At 42.5% G+C, this 20,303-nt stretch overlaps 1 protein-coding gene across 1 annotated transcript in view; it reads right to left on the minus strand.

Moving 5' to 3' along the window:
- Positions 1–12,237: 12,237 nt before the first annotated feature.
- The window catches only part of LOC128685567 (pescadillo homolog), an 86,541-nt gene continuing 78,475 nt past the window's right edge, over positions 12,238–20,303 (minus strand). Inside the window, exon 10 of the mRNA XM_070088031.1 lies at positions 12,238–12,760. Coding sequence (XP_069944132.1) covers positions 12,420–12,760 — 341 coding nt within the window. The 3' untranslated portion in view covers positions 12,238–12,419. The remainder of the gene's footprint in view (positions 12,761–20,303) is intronic.

Consider the following 20,303-nt stretch of genomic DNA (forward strand, 5'->3'; position numbering starts at 1 on the left):
GACTGTGACCACCTGCGATGTCTGGCCCACATAAACATCGAAATGCTCCAAAGCCAGTACCAGCGCAAGGGCTTCTTTTTCAATGGTAGAATAAGCCCTCTGATGCGGCTGGAACTTGGCTGAAAAGTATGCTACAGGCTGCAACTCCTTGTTCCCGATTTGTAATAGTACTGCCCCAACCCCAGACTCACAAGCATCAACCTGTAATGAAAAAGGTTTGGAGAAGTCTGGAGACAAGAGAATGGGTGCAGTACACAATAATCTTTTTGCTTTATTAAAAGCAGTGTTACAGTCTGATGTCCAATTAAAGGGAACTTTATGACTGGTAAGAGAGGTAAGAGGGGCTACAATATCTGAGAAATTCTTACAGAATCTTCTGTAAAATCCTATCATGCCTAGGAAACGTTGAAGAGATTTCCTATCATGAGGAACTGGATAATCTTTAATAGAAAGAACTTTAGCAAGTTTAGGTGCAACTTTACCACTACCTACTTCATGGCCTAGAAAAGTGACAGTGGCCTGGCCAAAGGAAGATTTAGATAAATTAACTGTTAAATGGGAACTCTTAAAGGTCTCAAACAGAGCCTTAAGTCTAAGTAGGTGTTGATCCCAAGTATCAGACACCACAACAATATCATCTAGGTACGCTGCCGTGCCTTCAAGTCCTTTAATAGCCTGATGGATAAGTTTCTGGAATGAAGAGGGGGAATTTTTCATTCCGAAGGGGGTAACTGTGTATTGATAATGACCTCCTGGAATTACGAAGGCAGAGATTTCCTTCGCCTTATCTGTCAAAGGTACCTGATAGTAGCCTTTAAGGAGATCTAATTTGGACACAAAAGTAGCCTTACCCACAAAGTCAATTACGTCATCCAGACGAGGAAGAGGGTAAGCATTTGTAATTGTGACCTCGTTCACTTTACGGTAGTCTGTACACATACGAAACCCTCCATCAGCCTTCTTCACAAGGATGCACGGTGAAGCCCATGGACTAGATGACTCCTCCACTAAACCATGCTTTAACAAAAATTCTACTTCCTGCTGAAGCAGCCTTTGCTTTTCAGGATTAGCTCTGTAGGGGGAGAGTTTAATTGGTTTAGAGTTTCCCACATCTACATCATGGTAACCTAACGTACATTTTTTCGGCACATCCGAAAAAATATTAGGATATGACTGTAGAAGCTCAGTTAAATTTGTTGCTTGCATTTCAGATAATCACTCCATTAAAGGGCTAGGATCCTTGAGGAGGACAGAATTTGAAAGTTTAATATTAATTTCAGAGATAGAGTGCAAAGGGTCAGAGTTGTCCTCAGAGGTAGAGGACAGAGTCATTACTGGGACTTTATCTGGTGTATGAAAGGCCTTTATTTGATTAATGTGGTAAGTTTTAGTTTTTGAGGTCTTATCAATGGGAGCTACCACATAATTTACATCAGATAATCTACTTACAATCTGCATAGGTCCCAAAAATCTAGCTTTCAAGGTGTGGCCAGGTATAGGTTCCTGCACCAACACCTTGTCTCCTGGATGGAAGGAGCGGAATTGTGCACTTCTGTCATACCTCTGTTTCATCTTACTTTGAGCTGTCTTTAGGTTAGCCTTGGCTAACTGACGTGCCACCTGCAACCTTGAAGACGGATTGTAGAGTGTTGAGCTAACGTCTTCTCCCATCCATCCTTCTTTGAGCACCCGAAGAGGACCTCGTACATTGTGCCCAAAGATCAGCTCAAAAGGACTATACCCTGTAGACGCTTGCACAGTCTCTCGTACTGAGAACAGCAACAAAGGTAGTGATTCATCCCAGTCTGTAGGAAAGTGCATGCAAAAACTTCTCATCATTGTTTTTAATGTCTGGTGGAATCTTTCCAAGGTGCCTTGGGACTGAGGATGATAGGCAGTGGATAAGTTGTGGATTACCCCTAACCTAGTTAATACTTCCCTAAATGCTTTGGCAGTGAAGTTAGTACCTTGATCACTTTGAATAGTTTTAGGAATGCCAAAACAAGAAATGAATTTTGTTAAAGCTTTGAGAATAGCTTTAGTATTAATACTACGCATGGGAATTGCTTCAGGATATCTGGTTACTTTATCCATAATCGTAAATAAATATTGATTTCCAGACTTTGACCTAGGTAGTGGACCTACACAATCTATAATTAGATCTGCAAAAGGTTCTCCATCAGCAGGTATAGGTTGGAGAGGTGCAGGTTTAATGGAATGTCCAGGTTTTCCAACTTGCTGACATTCTCGGCAACACCTAATATGATTCTTCACATCTTTCTTTAATTTTGGCCAATAAAATTCTTTTGTGATTCTATACAAGGTTTTTGTAATTCCTAAGTGACCTCCTAATGACGTATCATGAGCTATATTTAATATTTGAGGTCTGTACTTTGTTGGAGCCACTAACCTGTCATACAATTGCCGGGCCTCTATCTCCTTACCAGTCTCAGTGCAGATCAAATAATCGTTTTTAACTTCATACTTGACCGGATGACCCAAAGAGGATTTACCCATGGCTGCCTCAAAAGCGAATTTTAAAGAAGGGTCCTTTCATTGTTCCTCCCGGAAGGACAGTCCCTCGGGCATGGAAACAGAGACATCTGGCAATCCTGCAACCTGGGAATAGGAAGGCTTGATCGGGGTCTGTTCACTTGATTTACGAGGCTCCGGCCGGTGTGCCTCATAAAACAACGTGGCTATTCCGAGATCGGAGTCGTCCAAGGATAGGTCAACATTCTCTCCAGACAACCCTTGGGATGTTGCCCGAGTTATGGCCAACACCGGAGAAGAATTAATCATTATAGGTTCAGGACACGAACTAACAGTAGTAATGTTATTACCCAGTAATAACATTGCATCTTTCATGGGGAATCCTTTTGAGACACCTACAGTCAAGTACCCAGTGTAATATTTGCACTGTACATAAATTTTATGCAAAGGAACAGAATATATAGCTCCTCCAAATGCTTCCAATAAAACAGAGGAATTCAAAGAAGTATTCTCTGAAAGGGGTAATATTCCCTCTCTTACAAGTGAGCAATATGCTCCAGTATCTCTAAAGGTCTTTACTTTAGTTGTTTCTGAGTTTTCCTGAAGGGAAATAAGACTTTTGCAATAATAAGGGGCCATACCTTTTTCTACTTCTCTAGGGGACATGTTACTAGGGATATTAGAGATTTTCCCAATGGGTTGGGGTTTATGGGGGCAGTTGGGACTGATGTGACCTACTTTATTGCACCTGAAGCAGACGACAGGCTTGCCCTTTACTCCCTGTTGACGTTGCAAATGGTGTCGTTCTGGCTGGTGTCTCTCTGGATACTGTTGTCGAGATGCACCATGAGTAGTTTGCCTCTCCGCAGGTGGACCATATGTTGAGAAGCTTGGCTCACCAGGTGACTTGGTTGGCTGACGTAGACGTTCTCCCTCCGGCTGGCACTTCATTCTCCAAGGTTGACGATCTCTGCTCATGCCAGGCTGTTGAAAAGAGAGACGGGACCGCTCGGACAAGGAGCGGTTAGTTTCGAAGGTATCAGCCAACCTGGCTGCCTCCAATGCAGTGGTTAAGTCACGATCCTGCAGAAAGACTCGAACCTCTGGTCCCACAGACTCCAGCAGGTTATCAATCAGAATAAGCTGCACCAGCTCCTCAAAGGTAGAGACACCACTTGCTTTATACCAGCTGGTAAAAGCTTTGGTTTGCTGTCTCACAAAGTCGACTAGGGATTGACCAAGCTGTCGTCTGCCCAATTTAAAACTCTTGCGGTATTTGGCTGGGATACACGTATATGCTCCCAACACTGTGGTCTTCACTACTTGATAATCAGAAAATTCAACGTCATTTAATACTGACGTGAATTCTTGTGCCTTACCCAATAATGCTGTATGAACCAACGATGCCCAATGCTGTTCCGGTCACCTCAAGGCTCGAGCCTGATTTTCGAAGCTTTCGAAAAATTGCTCTGGTTCGGCCTCATTGAAGCGGGGAACAAACTGTACTGCTTTCTGTAAACTAAAATTATTTACAGAATGCGAAAACTGCTTCCTTTCTCTTTCCCCATCAAATTCTTCCCTTGCGAATGCTCTCTGTTCCCTAGTTTGCTCAAGGTTGATTTTTGCCAGCTCAAGTGCCAACGACACTGATTCACCTTGAGACAACCCAGCTGCACTATACTGACCATTTTGCTCCATAGGAGTATCATCTTCCTCCTGCGAGAACATAGGAGTGTTTGCCCTAGCTCCCGTAGAGGGAGGAGTCTGATGTGCCATCTCTTCTTCTATAAGTTTGTCAGCAATCAGTGAACGCAGTTGCGCAGCTGTGAGAGTGCGTTTGTATGTAATGCCAATGGAACGAGCAATTTGCCAACAACGCTGTAGGGACAATTTAGGTAGGTTATGCAAAGTATATGCCGACACCAGACGTCTGACTCGTCTAGGTGGCATAAGTTATTCGCTATGCACAGTACGATTGCAGAATACCCCAACGTAACACGTTAATTTTCAGAACACGCTTAGCTATGCACAGTACGTTTGCAGAATACGCATACCAGCAAAGCCGACTGCAAAATTCTCCACACCGAACAGGCTAATAACAACTGACACGCAAAATTTGTAAAGCAATGCCAGACAGCTACACTGTTCTAGAAGATTGACTGTAGCGAAGCGAGCACACCGAACAAGCTAGTAGCGAGCTGTTGAACGATCACACAATAGCAAGGCTGATCATAAAGCAACTGACACGCAAAATTTGTAAAGCAATGCCAGACAGCAAGCTGCACAATGTTCCTGCTACGAGCTTCACCCTAAACTCAACCGTTTCTCTAAGTCCAGCTCCAGATCTCGGACAGGCTACCCATATTACAACCCAGGATTCCAAATGGCCTGTTACCCCGGGTGTAATGGGAGCAAATAAACACAGAAAAGTTTTAGACTTATATTATCCTTCACCAATTTAGAACAGCAATATGTACACTATGTACAGTGATAAGTATAGTGCACTCCACGGTAAGCAAAGCAGAAATAGAAGCCACAAGATAGCAGACCGTGCTTCAACCAGCTCTAGAATGGGAATGACAAGGGCAGACAGGAGAGCGGTACCCACATAACCTCTGCGATTGCCAAAACCATCTTCTTATTGGCTAGAACCTGGTCACTAGTTGAACGACGGGGCCCCATCATCAACTCTTAGCAACCTGGTTCGCTGGTTGGGGGAGATAGCCTGTAAATGAGGGTGTGTACATGCGCCGAATAAAGGTTACGTACTCTTTGTATGGAACTAGTTCCATACCCTACATGCCAGTAAACCAGCAACCCAGGATAGGAACCTCACATCCACCATGCCACCTCAGAGGGCAAAAAGAGTGAGCGATTGGAAACCCGCCAAGAGGCACATCCCCCTTTGACCACCACCCTCCAGAACTAATAGGCATCATCTAAAGATACATCTGTAACTTTGAGGGCACCCAAAGCTGTCCTCCAGAACTCTAGAGGGTAGCTCAGCACATCCCTAGATGATCCAGATTCTACAGTAAACACCACTACTACCAAGGGCCTCAACAGAATGAGATGGTCAACAATTCCCTTTTCTTCAACCTAGCTAGAATTTGCAAAGAGAAATCTCCCTAAGGCCAAAAGGGTAAGAAAGGAAGGGATGTATTATTATAATAAAAAAGAAGGGTTAAACCACAAGGGTTATACAGTGCAGCAGAGCAGGGAAGGATGCAGGGGTAATGGGTAGCAAGAGGGAGAGGGATGATTATTAGACGACGTTGGAGATAAATTCTGCATGCTTGTTGATAGAGTGGGAAGGCCCAACAGAATGTGGCTAACAGATACTGGAACTTGACAATTCTCACAGAGAGGAACAGGATGCCTCTCCATGAGATACCCATGAGTAAGACGAGTGTGGCCGAAGCAAAGACGGGAGAGAGTAGTCTCCCAACCTCAACACTAATGACTAGATGATGGCCAGAAACCTATACTCAGTTTAATAGAATGAAGTTTGTTATGGAGCAGATCAGACCAACGTTGTTGCAAACGGGTGCGAAGATGGGTAGCAATTACAGCAAAATAGTCCATGAATGGAACACCTCTTTATGAAACTGGGAGGTCATGTACTGCTGACCGCACAGCAGTGTCTGCCTGTTTATTGCCCTGTATGTCAACATGACCAGGGACCCAACAAAAAACTATCTCTGTGTTTGCTAGAGATACAGTGTAATCAAAGCTGGATAAAAAGAACTAGGGGTGAGGTGTATCTAATTTCCGTATAGCCTGTAAAGCACTAAGGGAGTTTGAAACGACCACAAATGGTGACGCAGGCATAGATGCAATACGGACAAGTTCTACAAGAATGGAATACAATTCAGCTGTAAAAATGCTAACCGAGAGTAATAAATGCCCTTGCATGACACTGTCCGGAAACACTGCTGCGAATCTGACGCCATCAGAAGACTTAGAACCATCGGTGTACACAGGGATGGCATGAGAATGAGAGCAAAGTGGTCAAGAAAAAGAGAGCGGGAAGCCACTGTCGGTAGTTGGGCTTTCGCACATGGGAGTGGGAAGGAACAGACACGAACAGCCGGAACTTCCCAAGGGAGCAGGGAAAGGTGAGACGCTGCATGAACATAGAGAGGTGGTAACTGAAGAGAAAACAAGAGCGAATGTAGGCAGAGAGAAAAGGGATGGAGTAAACGGGCAACGAACAAATAGTCTACTAACATCAATGACTATCCTATATACGGAGGGATTGTAGAGGTCATGAGATCTAACATAATAGCAAAGGCAATGAGCATCACGGCAATCAGACAAGGATGGAAAATTCGCTTCTGAACAGAGGGTCTCAACAGGGGATGAACGAAAGGCACCAAGTCACAGACTGAGACCTTGGTGATATATAGGATCTAACTTAGAGCTGCAGGAGAGGCTGCAGAATAGATTTAGTCACCATAATCTAGCTTGGAAAAGACTAGGGTGGAATGCAAATGGAGGAGAGTGTGATGATCTGGTCCCCATCAACGTTGTGCGAGAACCTTAAGGAGATTTAGCCAACCATGGCAAGTCGTCTTTAATGAAGAAATGTGAGGTCTCCACGCTAGCCGGCGATCAAAGAGTAGGCCCAGAAACCTGACCATATCGCATGCCATAATACACAAACCGTGTAAGTACAAGGGAGTATCCAGTATAAGCGGGTGTCTAATGAAGGTAATGAATCGGGTTTTCATACTGGAAAATTTAAAGCTGTGAGAAGTGGTCCAATGGGAGACTTGGTCTATCACAACCTGAAGGGAGGCTGCTACTAGTCGACAGTCAGCGCTCGAGTAAGCTAAAGCGAAGCCATCAACATAAAGTGATGACCAAGTATGCGAAGGAAGAATGGAAGGTACGTCATTTATAGATAACAGAAAAAAGAGCAGTACTGAAGACACAACCTTGTGGGACTCCTTCGGCTTGTATGAAGTCTGAGGAAAGCGAGGTGCCAATACAGACCCAAAAATGTCTATTGGACAAGAAAGCAGCGATGATGTTTGGTAGATTACCGTGGAGGCCTAAGGAGTGGGCTTGGGCTAGAATGTTATACCTCCAAGTGGTGTCATATGCCTTCTCTAGATCGAAAAAAGACCGCTAGGACAGAGTGGTTGTTAGCAAAGGCATTTTGAATATACATACGTATTGAAGTGGAGCAAGGGGTCTAAAGTAGAGCGGCCTTTGCGAAAGCCATATTGGCAAGGGGAAAGGCTGTTGTGTCTCTGTAAGAATCACATCAGACGTCTATTCACTAATCATTTCATCACCTTGCAGACCACACTGGTCAGGGCAATAGGATGATAGTGAGAGGTGTCGAGCCCTGAGGCATCTGGTTTGCGAACCGGTAGTACAATAGCTGATTTCCAATGTTGTGGGAGAACCACTCACTCCCAAATTAGATTGAAAAGATGCAAAAGAATGGGAAGGGTCATAGAATGGAGATGCTGTAGCATACTGATGCGGATATCAAGTCCCGGCGTTGATGGCCGGCACATGGAAATCGTGGATTCTAATTCCAGTAGAGCAAAAGGTACATTATACGACTCCAATCCATTGGAGGAGAAATCTAAGGGCAATTGCTCTTTGGTAGGTTTAGACGCAAGAAATGGGGGACAGAGGCAAAGCCCTTGGGAGATACGGACAAGATAGTTCCCAATTTCTGTGGCAACTTCTAAAGGTTCTGCGACATCAACTCCAGTAACCCGCAAAATGGGAGCTGAGTCCAGAGTGTACTTACCACACAATTTCAACACCTTTTTCCAAATAGTGCGCATAGGAGAAGACGAGGTAATGGTAGACACACAGTCTCGCCAACAAGCATGTTTAGCATCACGTATGATGCGGCGAGCAACTGCCTTTGCCTGCTCAAAGTCCAAGAGATGCTCCATGGTACGTTTATATCGATAACGGCCCAGCGCAGCACGTTTTAAACATACAGCGTGGGCACATGTAGGAGACCACCAAGGTACGCATGTCTAAGAATGCCTACCTGAAGTTTGGGGGATAGAACGAGTTGCTGCAGTTAGGACTAAGGTCAAAATATGGTGTGCCAGTTCATCAATAGATGACGAAAAGAGGTCCTCGCAACAGGTGGTACGATGAGAGTACAAGTCTCAATCTGCTTCAGTAAACTGCCAAGGAGGGTTATGAAATGGTCGGGTATATGTAGTAGAAGTAAGGATAGGAAAGTGATCACTATCATGTAAATCTGGAAGAACAGACCACATGAAATTAAGTGCAATGGGCAAGGAACAGATAGAAAGATCAATGCAGGAGAGAGACTGAGTGTGAGAGTCAAAATGGGTAGGAGCACCTATTATTAAAACATGAAGAGGATGAGAAGCGAGGAGTCTCTCCAATAGATCACCACGAGTCGCAGTGGGACCCTCCCGCACAGGTGATGGTGAGCATTAAAATCACCCAACAACAAGATGGGTGGCGGTAGAGAAGATATTAAAAACACGATATCGAGATACAGAATGCACAGGAGGGAGAAAGATAGAGCAGACTGTAAACCACCTGTGTAAATAAATCCGAGCTGCAGTATAATGCAGCCAGGAACGAATAAAAACTTGTTGATATGGTATATCAATGCGCACAAAAAGCGTGCTTTCATTAAATGATTCGTCAGGTAAAGGATCTGGAGAGCAACACTTGGAGTTCTCCTCGATTGCCCCTAAGGCCACGATTATTCCATTGTAAAAAAGACATTATGTACAGAAATAAAACTGGCAACAATAAGAAACGATAAAACCTATGGGCTTTTAGGATCTGTAAAATCAACGTGTGGGGGTAACGGTAAGAGTGTAAGCAAGGAAGAATGTGAATGTTGCAGAGGAATAGTGTGTTGTAAGGGTTGCAAAATAGAAGGGGTAGGAGGAGTCTTGTTGGTGTCCATTGGGAGTGTCATCTTCGCAATATATTTGGAGATAGTGTCTAATGTCTCTGTTGTTAAGAAAGCCAACAATCCCATGATGTCAGAGACAGGAGAGGCATTGCAAGGAAAGGTCGAAGTAACTACAAAGGGAACTAAAGAGGTCTGAGGGGGGGCAGGGAGTATGAACCTGGAGAGATGTGTTGGCTGGGGTAGAAGAGACCTGCAGTGTAACAGGAGAGGAAGGAAGTTGGAGGGTAACTATGGAGGAAGACGTTGGAGAACAGGGGAAGAGGGGACTACACGAGGGAGGTGAACCTCTACCTTCGTGTGAGAACTGGAAAGGGGGTGAGAACGAGGCTCCAAGGTAGGATATATATATTCTGTGCAGGTGATGGACGTAATAAAAGTATAGGTGTGCGAGGTCTCGTAGGCTGAGAAGCAAGCGAGTGAGATGAAGAAGTAGAAGTAGGAAGTGGTGCGGAGGTAGGAGTGGTTAAAACTTCAAAAGAAATAGAAACTGGGGCGACCCTGGAAGACACAGACACAGAGGGATTGGGAAGCGGAAGGACCGTCGAGGTTGGAGGTCTTTGGGCTACCTGAGCATATGGGACACGAGGAAGTTTACCTTGAAGGCGGAGCTAAGAGACAGTCTAGTGTAAGTGAGGCCCTCACACCCATTAAGATAATGGATCTCTCGTTCATTACGATAAACCTGGCAACGGTGTGAAAAAGAAGAGACAAGACGGGAGAAGACTACAAGACATATTGGAATGATCTGTTGCAATGCAGACCAGGCAATCTGCTGCAGATCTGCAGTGTTTAGCGGGGTGTCCATAACGACAGCAATTACGACACTGTTGGGGAGTGGGAACTACTTGGCGGACCTCTGGGGGATGTCCCGCAATATAGACAGAGGACGAAAGTTCATGGCAGTTGAAGGGTAAACAGAGCGATGTTACTAGGAAAATGCCTCCGCCCACGAGCAGGCAGGATGTATGTATCTACCTTGAGAATAGGGAGGTTCTGAAGGGTTAATTGTTCTAAAAATCCTTGCCGCAAGACAAAAAATCGCTCTGTACAATGGTACGTAACGTGGTAAGACCACAGTACCACTGCAAGAATTATGAGTAGTGTGGTTACGAATGGTGACTGGTATGTTATCTATGGGAGTGATGCGGGAGAGAGCATGAGCTTGCTCTAAATTCTGCACTGTTACGACACGCGCACCTCTTCGAAGAGCATGGAAGGATATATTTTGGCCAACATGTCATAAAGGTGTTTTACCAATTCCATGATCAGAAAGATAATCAGTTTGAGACGTCGTTTATAAAGAAAAGAATTTTGTCCATTGCAAACTCATTAGTCCAGTACGCAAAGGCAGTGAGTGTCGTGTAGGTCGTTTCTGAGTGGACATTGATGAACTGTCGTCAGTAGATTGTCTTGGATGCTTAGGAGTAGAACCAAGGGCGGTCTGACCCGAGGGAGGTGGACGATCCGAGAACCATTGCACCGTATTCGGGGAAACTGGATGCATTGTGAAAGGTGTGCTAGAAGCAGCAGCACGAACAGAAATGGGTGACGTCGCAGCATCTGAAGCAGGTGATGAGGTGTCACCGGCAGAAAGTACAGGGGTATGAGAAGAGTCGAGAGAATGGTCACATAATGAAGCCAGGTCAGAACAAGGTGTGGGATCAGAATGGGGCCTGGGAGGAGGAAGGGTCTCACAGGGTGAAGACTCCATAATAATAGGTGCATCTTCTTTTTTGTTATTTTAAGAAAAAAAGAAAGAAAGAAGGAAAGGAAAAAAAGAGGGACAGTCACTAGGAGGTACGGAGGGGCCAAAAGTTCTTCCCCTCATCCAAGAGGGCTTCGAGCCCACTGGCAGTAAAGATGCAGCATGGAACCCGTGCCATACCCTACCCATCACGCCAATAAACCAGCGCTCCTGGACAGCAGCCTCACATACACCGAGCTACCTTGGCGGACAAAAGAAAGGACGGTCAGAAACCCGCCACAAAGCATACCTCCTTCGACTGTCACCCCCCAGAAACGACAGGCAGCTTCCGGAGATACACCCATCATCTAAAGGGTACCCCACCCACGACCCGGAAATCTGGGAAGGGAGCAGGGCATCCTCAGACAACTCAGATTCCACGGCAAACAGCACCACCCCCGAGGGAACTCACAGAGTGGGATGAACCCCAGAATGCCATCCCCTACCTAGAAACTGTAATGCCAGAGGGGAGGACCCCAGAGGCTACAAATAGGATGGGAAACAAGAGGAGGGTAGGGAGAGGGGAGGAAAGGGGAAAAAAGGGGGGTATAGGGAGGGTAGGGTAGAGAAGGGAGGATTGGGGGGTAATTAGGTTCAGTCGGAGGAAGAAGACCAAAAGGCCCAATTCCTCAGATCGATAGCCTCTTTACTGCTATAAGGAGCCCCCCCTTAACGAGGGGAAGGGATGGAAAAAGGGAAGGGGACAATTAGCTTTAGTCTAAGGAAGTAAACAAAGAGGTTCAATTCCTTTGATCAAGAGCCTTTTCACATGGAACCCCCCCCTCCCCCTTCCCTAAAGAGGAACAAGTTAATTGCATCAACAGTTCACAGAGGATTTCCCCACACTAGTGTTGACTGCATAACCTGTGATTAGAGTAACAGTTCACAAAAATAAGCACTAAAACCATATGGGCATTCAGCATTGCTCCACTGAAAATACAGAGCTTCCCCAGTGCTCATGTGGGACTGGCTAATATTGAATTAAGATGCTAAATAGCCAACTGTGGTAGAGTACTTTAAACTTAACTCTTTGTGAAGGTGGAAAGCAGTTAATGTGTAAATTTAATGGAAAGAATATATTTATTACATTTTAATGTTAACATTTCAAAAATTTGCAAATGTATATAATGTACCAAATAACTAGTCTTCAACAGCATATTACTATGTAATGATATCTAATAAAAGATACATTTACAGAGTTCTAAAATAAGCTATCATACTTATGACAATCACCTTGCTCTATATTTTAACTACTGATCTTTTCTGACTATTCTCTATTGTTCTGCTTTTCTTCTTCTTTTGCTTTTCTTTTTCATCAATAATTTTCCTCTTGTTTGTCAGTCGCACTACCTTCTCGGCCTCTTTTCTCTCTTTCGTTCTAAGGATGCGATACAGTCTCTTCTGTTTTCTTGGAATCATCATAACAGACAACCTTGTCTCTTCTTTCTCTCGCCTATTTTTTTCAGATTTTTTAACTATGACTTCAGAACCTTCATGAACAGCCATTTTTTCTATACTAGGATTCTGCACTGCTTCTTTTACTTCTTCAATTTCTTCTAGTTCCACATCACATTTTTTGTCTGAAAAATAGCATGCTTTCATGATTACACATCCATAATTTATGTGCAATTTATAACGGATTCATTTTCAGTACTAAAGCAAAAATAAGATACAAAATTTAGCCGTAGACACTAAGAGATTTGGAAGGCTGATAGCCACTGTTAATTACTGTGAGGGACAGTCAACTTTTATATAATTTTGATAATTGTGAGATGTGTGTGTTCTAACTGATGTGACAATGTACAATTCCTGCATATTTATTAATGAAACTTTACTGTGATCATTGTTCAGTATTATCTTCCATATTTTTAATAATTTTTATACTATTAATAATAAAGAAAGAGGCACTCTTTTCATCTCCAAAACTGAAATTCCTTGAGACATAGCACTGCCAAAACATTTAACCTCTTAACTGTCCAAACGTAGATCTACGTTACCGCTAGCGCTCCACACGAAGATCAACATTTTATTTTTCCTGCCTCCAAATTTGGCACAATTGGCCTGAGATGCCTGGTCAGTATAGAATAGGTCTTAACACTTGATGTACGCAGTATTAAAAAAAATCTGGGACCACTTAACCCTTTGTCTGTTTTGGTCGTACATATACGTCTTACGAGGTATCGTGTTTGACGTATATATACTCAAATTCTAGTGGCTTCAAATCAAGTAGGAGAAAGCTGGTAGCCCCACATGTGAGAGAATAGGTCTGTGTGGTCAGTGTGCACCATATAAAAAAAATCCTGGAGCATGCAGTGCATAATGAGAAAAAAAAAAAACTCTTGACCGTTTTTTTTAATTAAAATGCCGACTTTGTAGTCTATTTTCGTATAGTATTTATGGTTCTATTCTCGTTTTCTTGGTCTCATTTGATAGAATGGAAAACATATTATAGAAATAGAGGTGATTTTGACTGGTTTTACTATAAAAAGAACCTGTAAATGGAGCTCAAAGTAGTGGAAATGTCTGATTTTTGCTGATGTTCAAAAGTAAACAAATGATGTCATTGTCCAATAAATGTCCAACTAGCCATTCTAATATGCAGTCATGAATGGGTTGACATTATTTATACAATTATTATAATATTGCAGTAGTCTGCATAACAGTAAATCTTCTATTTTTTGTCTGAATAAAAATTCAAAATAGAAAGCAAGAGTAATATCAGAGGGGCCTGGAGATGTGACTGATGAGCAAAGAAAATGTTATTTTAGAGCCAGGAATGGCTGCATTGTTCATTCTGAACCTTATTTTGAAATTGTCATTTCTTTTAATTTTCGTGAAATTGGCCAAATTGCAAATTTCTGACCATGTTATTAGGTAGATGAAATCGGTAAATGGGCAGTTTCTAGTACTCAGTCGATAGAAAAATATCGCCACGGTCGCTAACTTCGCTAGAGCATAATTCCGTCAGTTTTCCATCAAATTTTGTTCTTTCGGTGTTATTACAATCGGGAAAAGATTATCTATCATTTCATAAGAAATATTTTTTTTTTTTGGGGGGGAAATTTTGCGACACAAGGAGACACCTCAGGATTTGGGGATGCGACAGTCAAGGGGTTAAAGTTCCTCAAAATATTCCAGTCATCTACCCAATACCTCCAGTTCCCCATCTACTAACTCCCCTACTCTGTTTTTAACTGACAAATCCATCCGTTCCCTAGGCTTTCTTAACTTGTTTAGCTCGCTCCAAATTTTTTTCTTATTTTCATCAAAATTTCTTGACAGTGCCTCTCCCACTCTATCATCTGCTCTCCTTTTACACTCTCACCACTCTTTTCACCTTTCTTTTACTCTCTCTATATACTCTGCTCTTCTTATATCACTTCTGTTTTGTTAAAACCTCTCATATGCTACCTTTTTCTCTTTTATCACACCCTTTACTTCATCATTCCACCAATCACTCCTCTTTCCTCATGCACCCACCCTCCCATAGCCACAAACTTCTGCCCCACATTCTAATACTGCATTTTTAAAACTATTCCAACCCTCTTCAACCCCCCATCCCCACTACTCATACTTGCACTAGCCAACCTTTCTGCTAATAGTTGCTTATATCTCACCCTAACTTCCTCCTCCCTTAGTTTATACACTTTCACCTCTCTCTTACTTGCTGTTGCCATTTTCCTTTTGTGCCATCTACCTCTTACTTTAACTGTAGCTACAACTAAATAATGATCCAATATATCAGATGCCCCACTATAAACATGTACATCCTGGAGCCTACCCATCAACCTTTTATCTGCCAATACATAATCTAACAAACTACTTTCATTACATGCTATATCATACCTTGTATACTTATTTATCCTCTTTTTCATAAAATATGTATTACTTATTACCAAACCTCTTTCTACACAGCTCAATTGAAGGTTCCCCATTTTCATTTACCTCTGGCACCCCAAGTTTACCTACTACTTCCCTCACAACATTTTTACCCATTTTAGCATTGAATTCCCCAACCACAAGTACTCTCTCACTTGGTTCAAAACTCCCCACACACTCACTCAACATTTCCCAAAATCTCTACCTCTCCTCTACACTTCTCTCTTCTCCAGGTGCATAAACACTTACTATAACCCATTTTTCACATCCAACCCTTATTTTACTCCACATAATCTTTGAATTTATATATTTATATTCCATCTTTTCCTGCCATATCTTACCCTTCAACATTATTGCTACTCCTCCTTTAGCTCTAACTCTATTTGAAACCCCTGACCAAATCCCATTTATTTCTCCCCACTGAAACTCTCCCACCCCCTTCATCTTTATTTCACTTTAAGTCAGGACATCCAGCTTCTTTTCACTCAAAACATCCACAATCATCTCTTTCTTATCATTCGCACAACATCCACGCACATTCAAACATCCCACTTTGACGGTTTTCTTCTTTTTCTTTTTAGTAGGCTATACGGGAAAAGGGGTTACTAGCCCATTGTTCCCGGCATTTTGCTTGACTTTTACAACACGCATGGCTTAAGGAGGAAAGATTCTTATTCCACTTCCCCATGGATATAAAGCGAAAAGCAATTAGAACATGAACTATTAAGATAAAATCAAAGAAAACTCAGATGATAACCTAACCTAACCTAACTTAACCCAAGTGTGTACAGTGGACCCTCAACCAGCGATATTAATCCGTTCCTGAGAGCTCATCGTTAGTCAAGTTAATTTTCCCCATAAGAAATAATGGAAATCAAATTAATCCATGCAAGACACCCCAAAGTATTGAAAAAAAAAATTTTTACCACATGAAATATTAATTTTAATACACACAAACTGAAGACATGCACAGTTACATGACACTTACCTTTACTGAAGATCTGGTGATGATTGATGGGATGGGAGGAGCGGAGACCGTTGATCTTGTTAGTGTTTAGAAGGGGAATCCCCTTCCATTAGCACTTGAGGTAGCAAGTCTTTTTCTGGGGTTACTTCCCTTGTTCTTTTAATGCCACTAGGACCAGCTTCAGAGTCATTGGACTTCTGTCGCACAACATATCTGTCCATAGAGGCCTGTACCTCTCGTTCCTTTATCCTAGTGTTTCACAACATTGTCAGTGTAATAGTCACCAGCACGGCTTGCAATAGCTGTGTGAGGGTGATTTTCATCAAAAAAGGTTTGCACTTTAAGCCACATTGCACACATTTCCTTAATCTTTGAAGTAGGCAACTTCTTCAATTTCTCTCTCCCCTCCTCCGAAGCAGTTTCCTCAGGTGTGGCCTCTTACTGTTGAAGATGATCTAGCAGCTCATCAGTGGTTTGTTCTTCATCGTCCTCCTCCACCAACTCTTCCACATCCTCACCAATATGAGCACTAGTTCCAGGCATTTTTTCCTGTTCACCTGGGTGTTAGTCAACTGTTGTGGGTCGCATCCTGGGGGACAATATTAAGGATCCCCAATGGAAATAAGTTAGACAGTCCTCGATGATGCACTGACTTTCTTGGGTTATCCTGGGTGGCTAACCCTCCGGGGTTAATTGTTTCTCGGTAATTGTTTCAAGTTAAGCCACACCAACAACACACTCTCCACATCTTCGAGTAATACAGCTGATGGTGGTGCAGCAACAACAACAGCTGACTGTGGTGCAGCAGCAGCTGCACCTTTGGCAAGAACAGCTTCCTTGATTGCCGTTTTCTTACCCACAATAGTAGCGATGGTTGATTGGGGTTTATTATATAACCTGACCCTCCGGGGTTAATCGTTTCTCGGTAATTGTTTCACGTTAAGCCACACCAACAACACTCTCTCCACATCTTCGAGTAATACAGCTGATGGTGGTGCAACAACAACAGCAGCAGCTGCACCTTTGGCAAGAACAGCTTCCTTGATTGCCGTTTTCTTACCCACAATAGTAGCGATAGTTGATTGGGGTTTATTATACAACCTGACCAGCTCAGAGACATGCACTCCACTTTCATACTTAGCAATGATCCCTTTCTTCATCTTCTCACCCTTTTTGCTGTAGGGTTGGCACTAGAAGCTTTCTTGGGGCCCATGGTGACTTATTTTGCAGGTGCAATCACTACAAAGGCTGTGATAATATATGTTCCAGTTGTATGTTTGGAAGCAACCGCGGTGGCTGGCTGGCTTGTAAACACTGTCACCCAGGGGACAAGTGAGGCGTGCTCAGGCCAAAGTGGACGCGTATGGTACGGAACGAATAGCGCTGGTCAGGTTTTTAAGCGCTAGTTGAGGCAAAATTTTTGCGTTAAAATGTATCGCTAGTCAGATTTATCGTTAATCGATGCCATCGCTGGTTAAGGGTCCACTGTATATACAAACGTGTACATATATGTATGTGTGACCTAAGTCTAAGTAGAAGTAGCAAGACATACCTGAAATCTTGCATGTTTATGAGACAGAAAAAAAGACACCAGCAATCCTACCATCATTATAAGGCATAATAAGCATGACTGGCAAGTAATACTTGTTCAGGAATCAGATGTGACCACTCTGCATTGTGTAATACCCACTGGATCATGAGCGGCTCTCTGTCCGAGACAGAAAGAGAAAAAAAGAGACAGGAAGACAGAAGGACAGGTAAGTAGACACATAGATAAACAGAGATAGAGTTAGACAGACATGTATATTTGTAATAATGAAAACAAATAAAGCCAAGGTTCACTGGAGCAGTGCATGATCATCAATTGTCAATCCACTGCTGCACTGTCAGCAGCAGAGTGACACTTGTCTTACACTGTGCTTCAAGGAATTTCATATATATTCCTGCATGTCTAAAATATTGCTGGAACCTATAAATGCTTGGTAAATGTCACCAAGAACACCTGTCACCAAGACAGGTGAAAATGTTCATTTGTAAGTGTGCTTGTGACTATCTGAGTACTATTTCAGTACTTAACCATTAAACTGTCCAAACGTAGATCTACGTTTGCACGCGTAGCGCTCTAAACGTAGATCAACGTTTTACTTTTCATTTCTTCAAATTTGGCACAATAGACTTGAGTCGCCTAGACATGAAAGAATGGGTCTGTGCACTCAGTGTGCGCAGTATTAAAAAAAATCTGGGAGTGCTCAGTACCTTGTGGGAGCACCAGTTCAATTGAGCATCAACTAGAGCAAATAGCATGGCCAACACCAGGGATTCACTGATGCCATGTCGCATTATTACTCCCATTTTAAAAGGAAAGTAAAAATAGGTTAGATAAATACATGAGTGAGTGGGTGGATGTGAGTTGGACCTGACTAGCTTGTGCTACTAGGTCTGATGTCATGCTCCTTCCTTCAATAGATCTGACCTGATTAGGTGGGCAATTGGTCTAACCTGGGGGGGTGGGGTGGCATAGACCTGCCTTGCATGGGCCAGTAGGCCTGCTACAGCATTCCTTCTTTCTTATGTTCTTATGTATTTGGCAGGCTGGCCGACTGGCTTTGGCTGTGTCTGTCTGTCTATATCTCTGTATCTGTCTGTCTATTTGTCTCTCTCTCACATGCACACATAAATACAGTTACTATACATAGTGTAAATTACTTAGGATAACCCAAAAATTCCAGGCAAAGATAGATAGACAGACGGACAAACATGTTTGTGTGTATCAGTGAAAACAAATAAAGCCAGGGTTCCCTGAGCGCCCATTTATCAAATGTCATTTGGCTGTCAACAGTTGTCATAACACCATTCTTCAAGGAGTTTCATATACATATACACCAGGCAGACAGAAAGAGAGATAAGCAGATGTACACAGATAGACCAATATAGACAGGCAGATAGATAGAGAGACAAGACATGTTTTTGTGTAACAGTGATAACAAATACAGCGAGGGTTAGCTGGAGCAGTAGACATTTATCAAATGTCACTGGGCTGTCAACAGTATAGGGATAATTTTTATAACACCATGCTTCAAGGTATACTCCAGTGTGTCTAAAACATTGCTGGGACCTATAAATACAGTGGACCCCCGCTTAACGATCACCTCCAAATGCGACCAATTATGTAAGTGTATTTATGTAAGTGCGTTTGTACGTGTATGTTTGGGGGTCTGAAATGGACTAATCTACTTCACAATATTCCTTATGGGAAAAAATTCGGTCAGTACTGGCACCTGAACATACTACTGGAATGAAAAAAGTTCGTTAACCGGGGGTCCACTGTACTTTGTATATATTTCTAGACAACAGTAAATAACCCAGGCAGGTGTAAGTGCTCACCTGTCAATCTGATTGTGACTATTTGAGCACTATTTCAGTACCTAATATTAGTGTCATAACAAAAACTGGCTATGAAATCACAAGAACTATTACAAATTATAATTATCAGAACATAAAAAATATACAAATTAAAATAAAAACAAGAAAAAAAGGTATATCAGCAACACTTCTGCAAGCGGCAGGAGTCGATGTTGCTGTCAGGTGAGCATCCAGAGCCAACTTCACAGTCTTATATCTTGGTAAGTACTGATCCTAAAAATTTTTTTTAACCCTATAACATATAGAAAAATGTGCTCTTCATTAAAAAAAAAAAAAATTATTTTTCAAAATATTAGGAGCGCCACGCAAGTAAACGCAGATCTACGTTTGGACAGTTTAAGGGGTTAATATTAGTGTCAGAACAAAGATTGCCTATGAAATCACAGGAACTACCGCAAATTGCAATTATCCGAACATAATTATATAAATGTAGGTAGTAGGTTGGAAGACAGCAACTGCTCAGGGAGGTACTACTGTCCTACCAAGTGAATGTAAAACAAAAGTCTGTACTTGTTTTACATAATGGTAGGACTGCTGGTGTCTTTTTTTCTGTCTCATGAACATGCAAGGTTTCAGGTACGTCTTACTACTTCTACTTACACTTAGGTCACACTACACATACATGTACAAGCATATATATATACACACACCCCTCTGGGTTTTCTTCTATTTTCTTTCTAGTTCTTGGTCTTGTTTATTTCCTCTCATCTCCATGGGGAAGTGGAACAGAATTTTTCCTCCGTAAGCCATCCGTGTTGTAAGAGGCGACTAAAATGCCCGGAGCAAGGGGCTAGTAAGCCCTTCTCCTGTATATATTACTAAATGTAAAAGAAGAAACTTTTGTTTTTCCTTTT

Source organism: Cherax quadricarinatus, chromosome 23 (genome assembly GCF_038502225.1).
Source record: "Cherax quadricarinatus isolate ZL_2023a chromosome 23, ASM3850222v1, whole genome shotgun sequence".
Lineage (NCBI taxonomy): Eukaryota > Metazoa > Arthropoda > Malacostraca > Decapoda > Parastacidae > Cherax > Cherax quadricarinatus.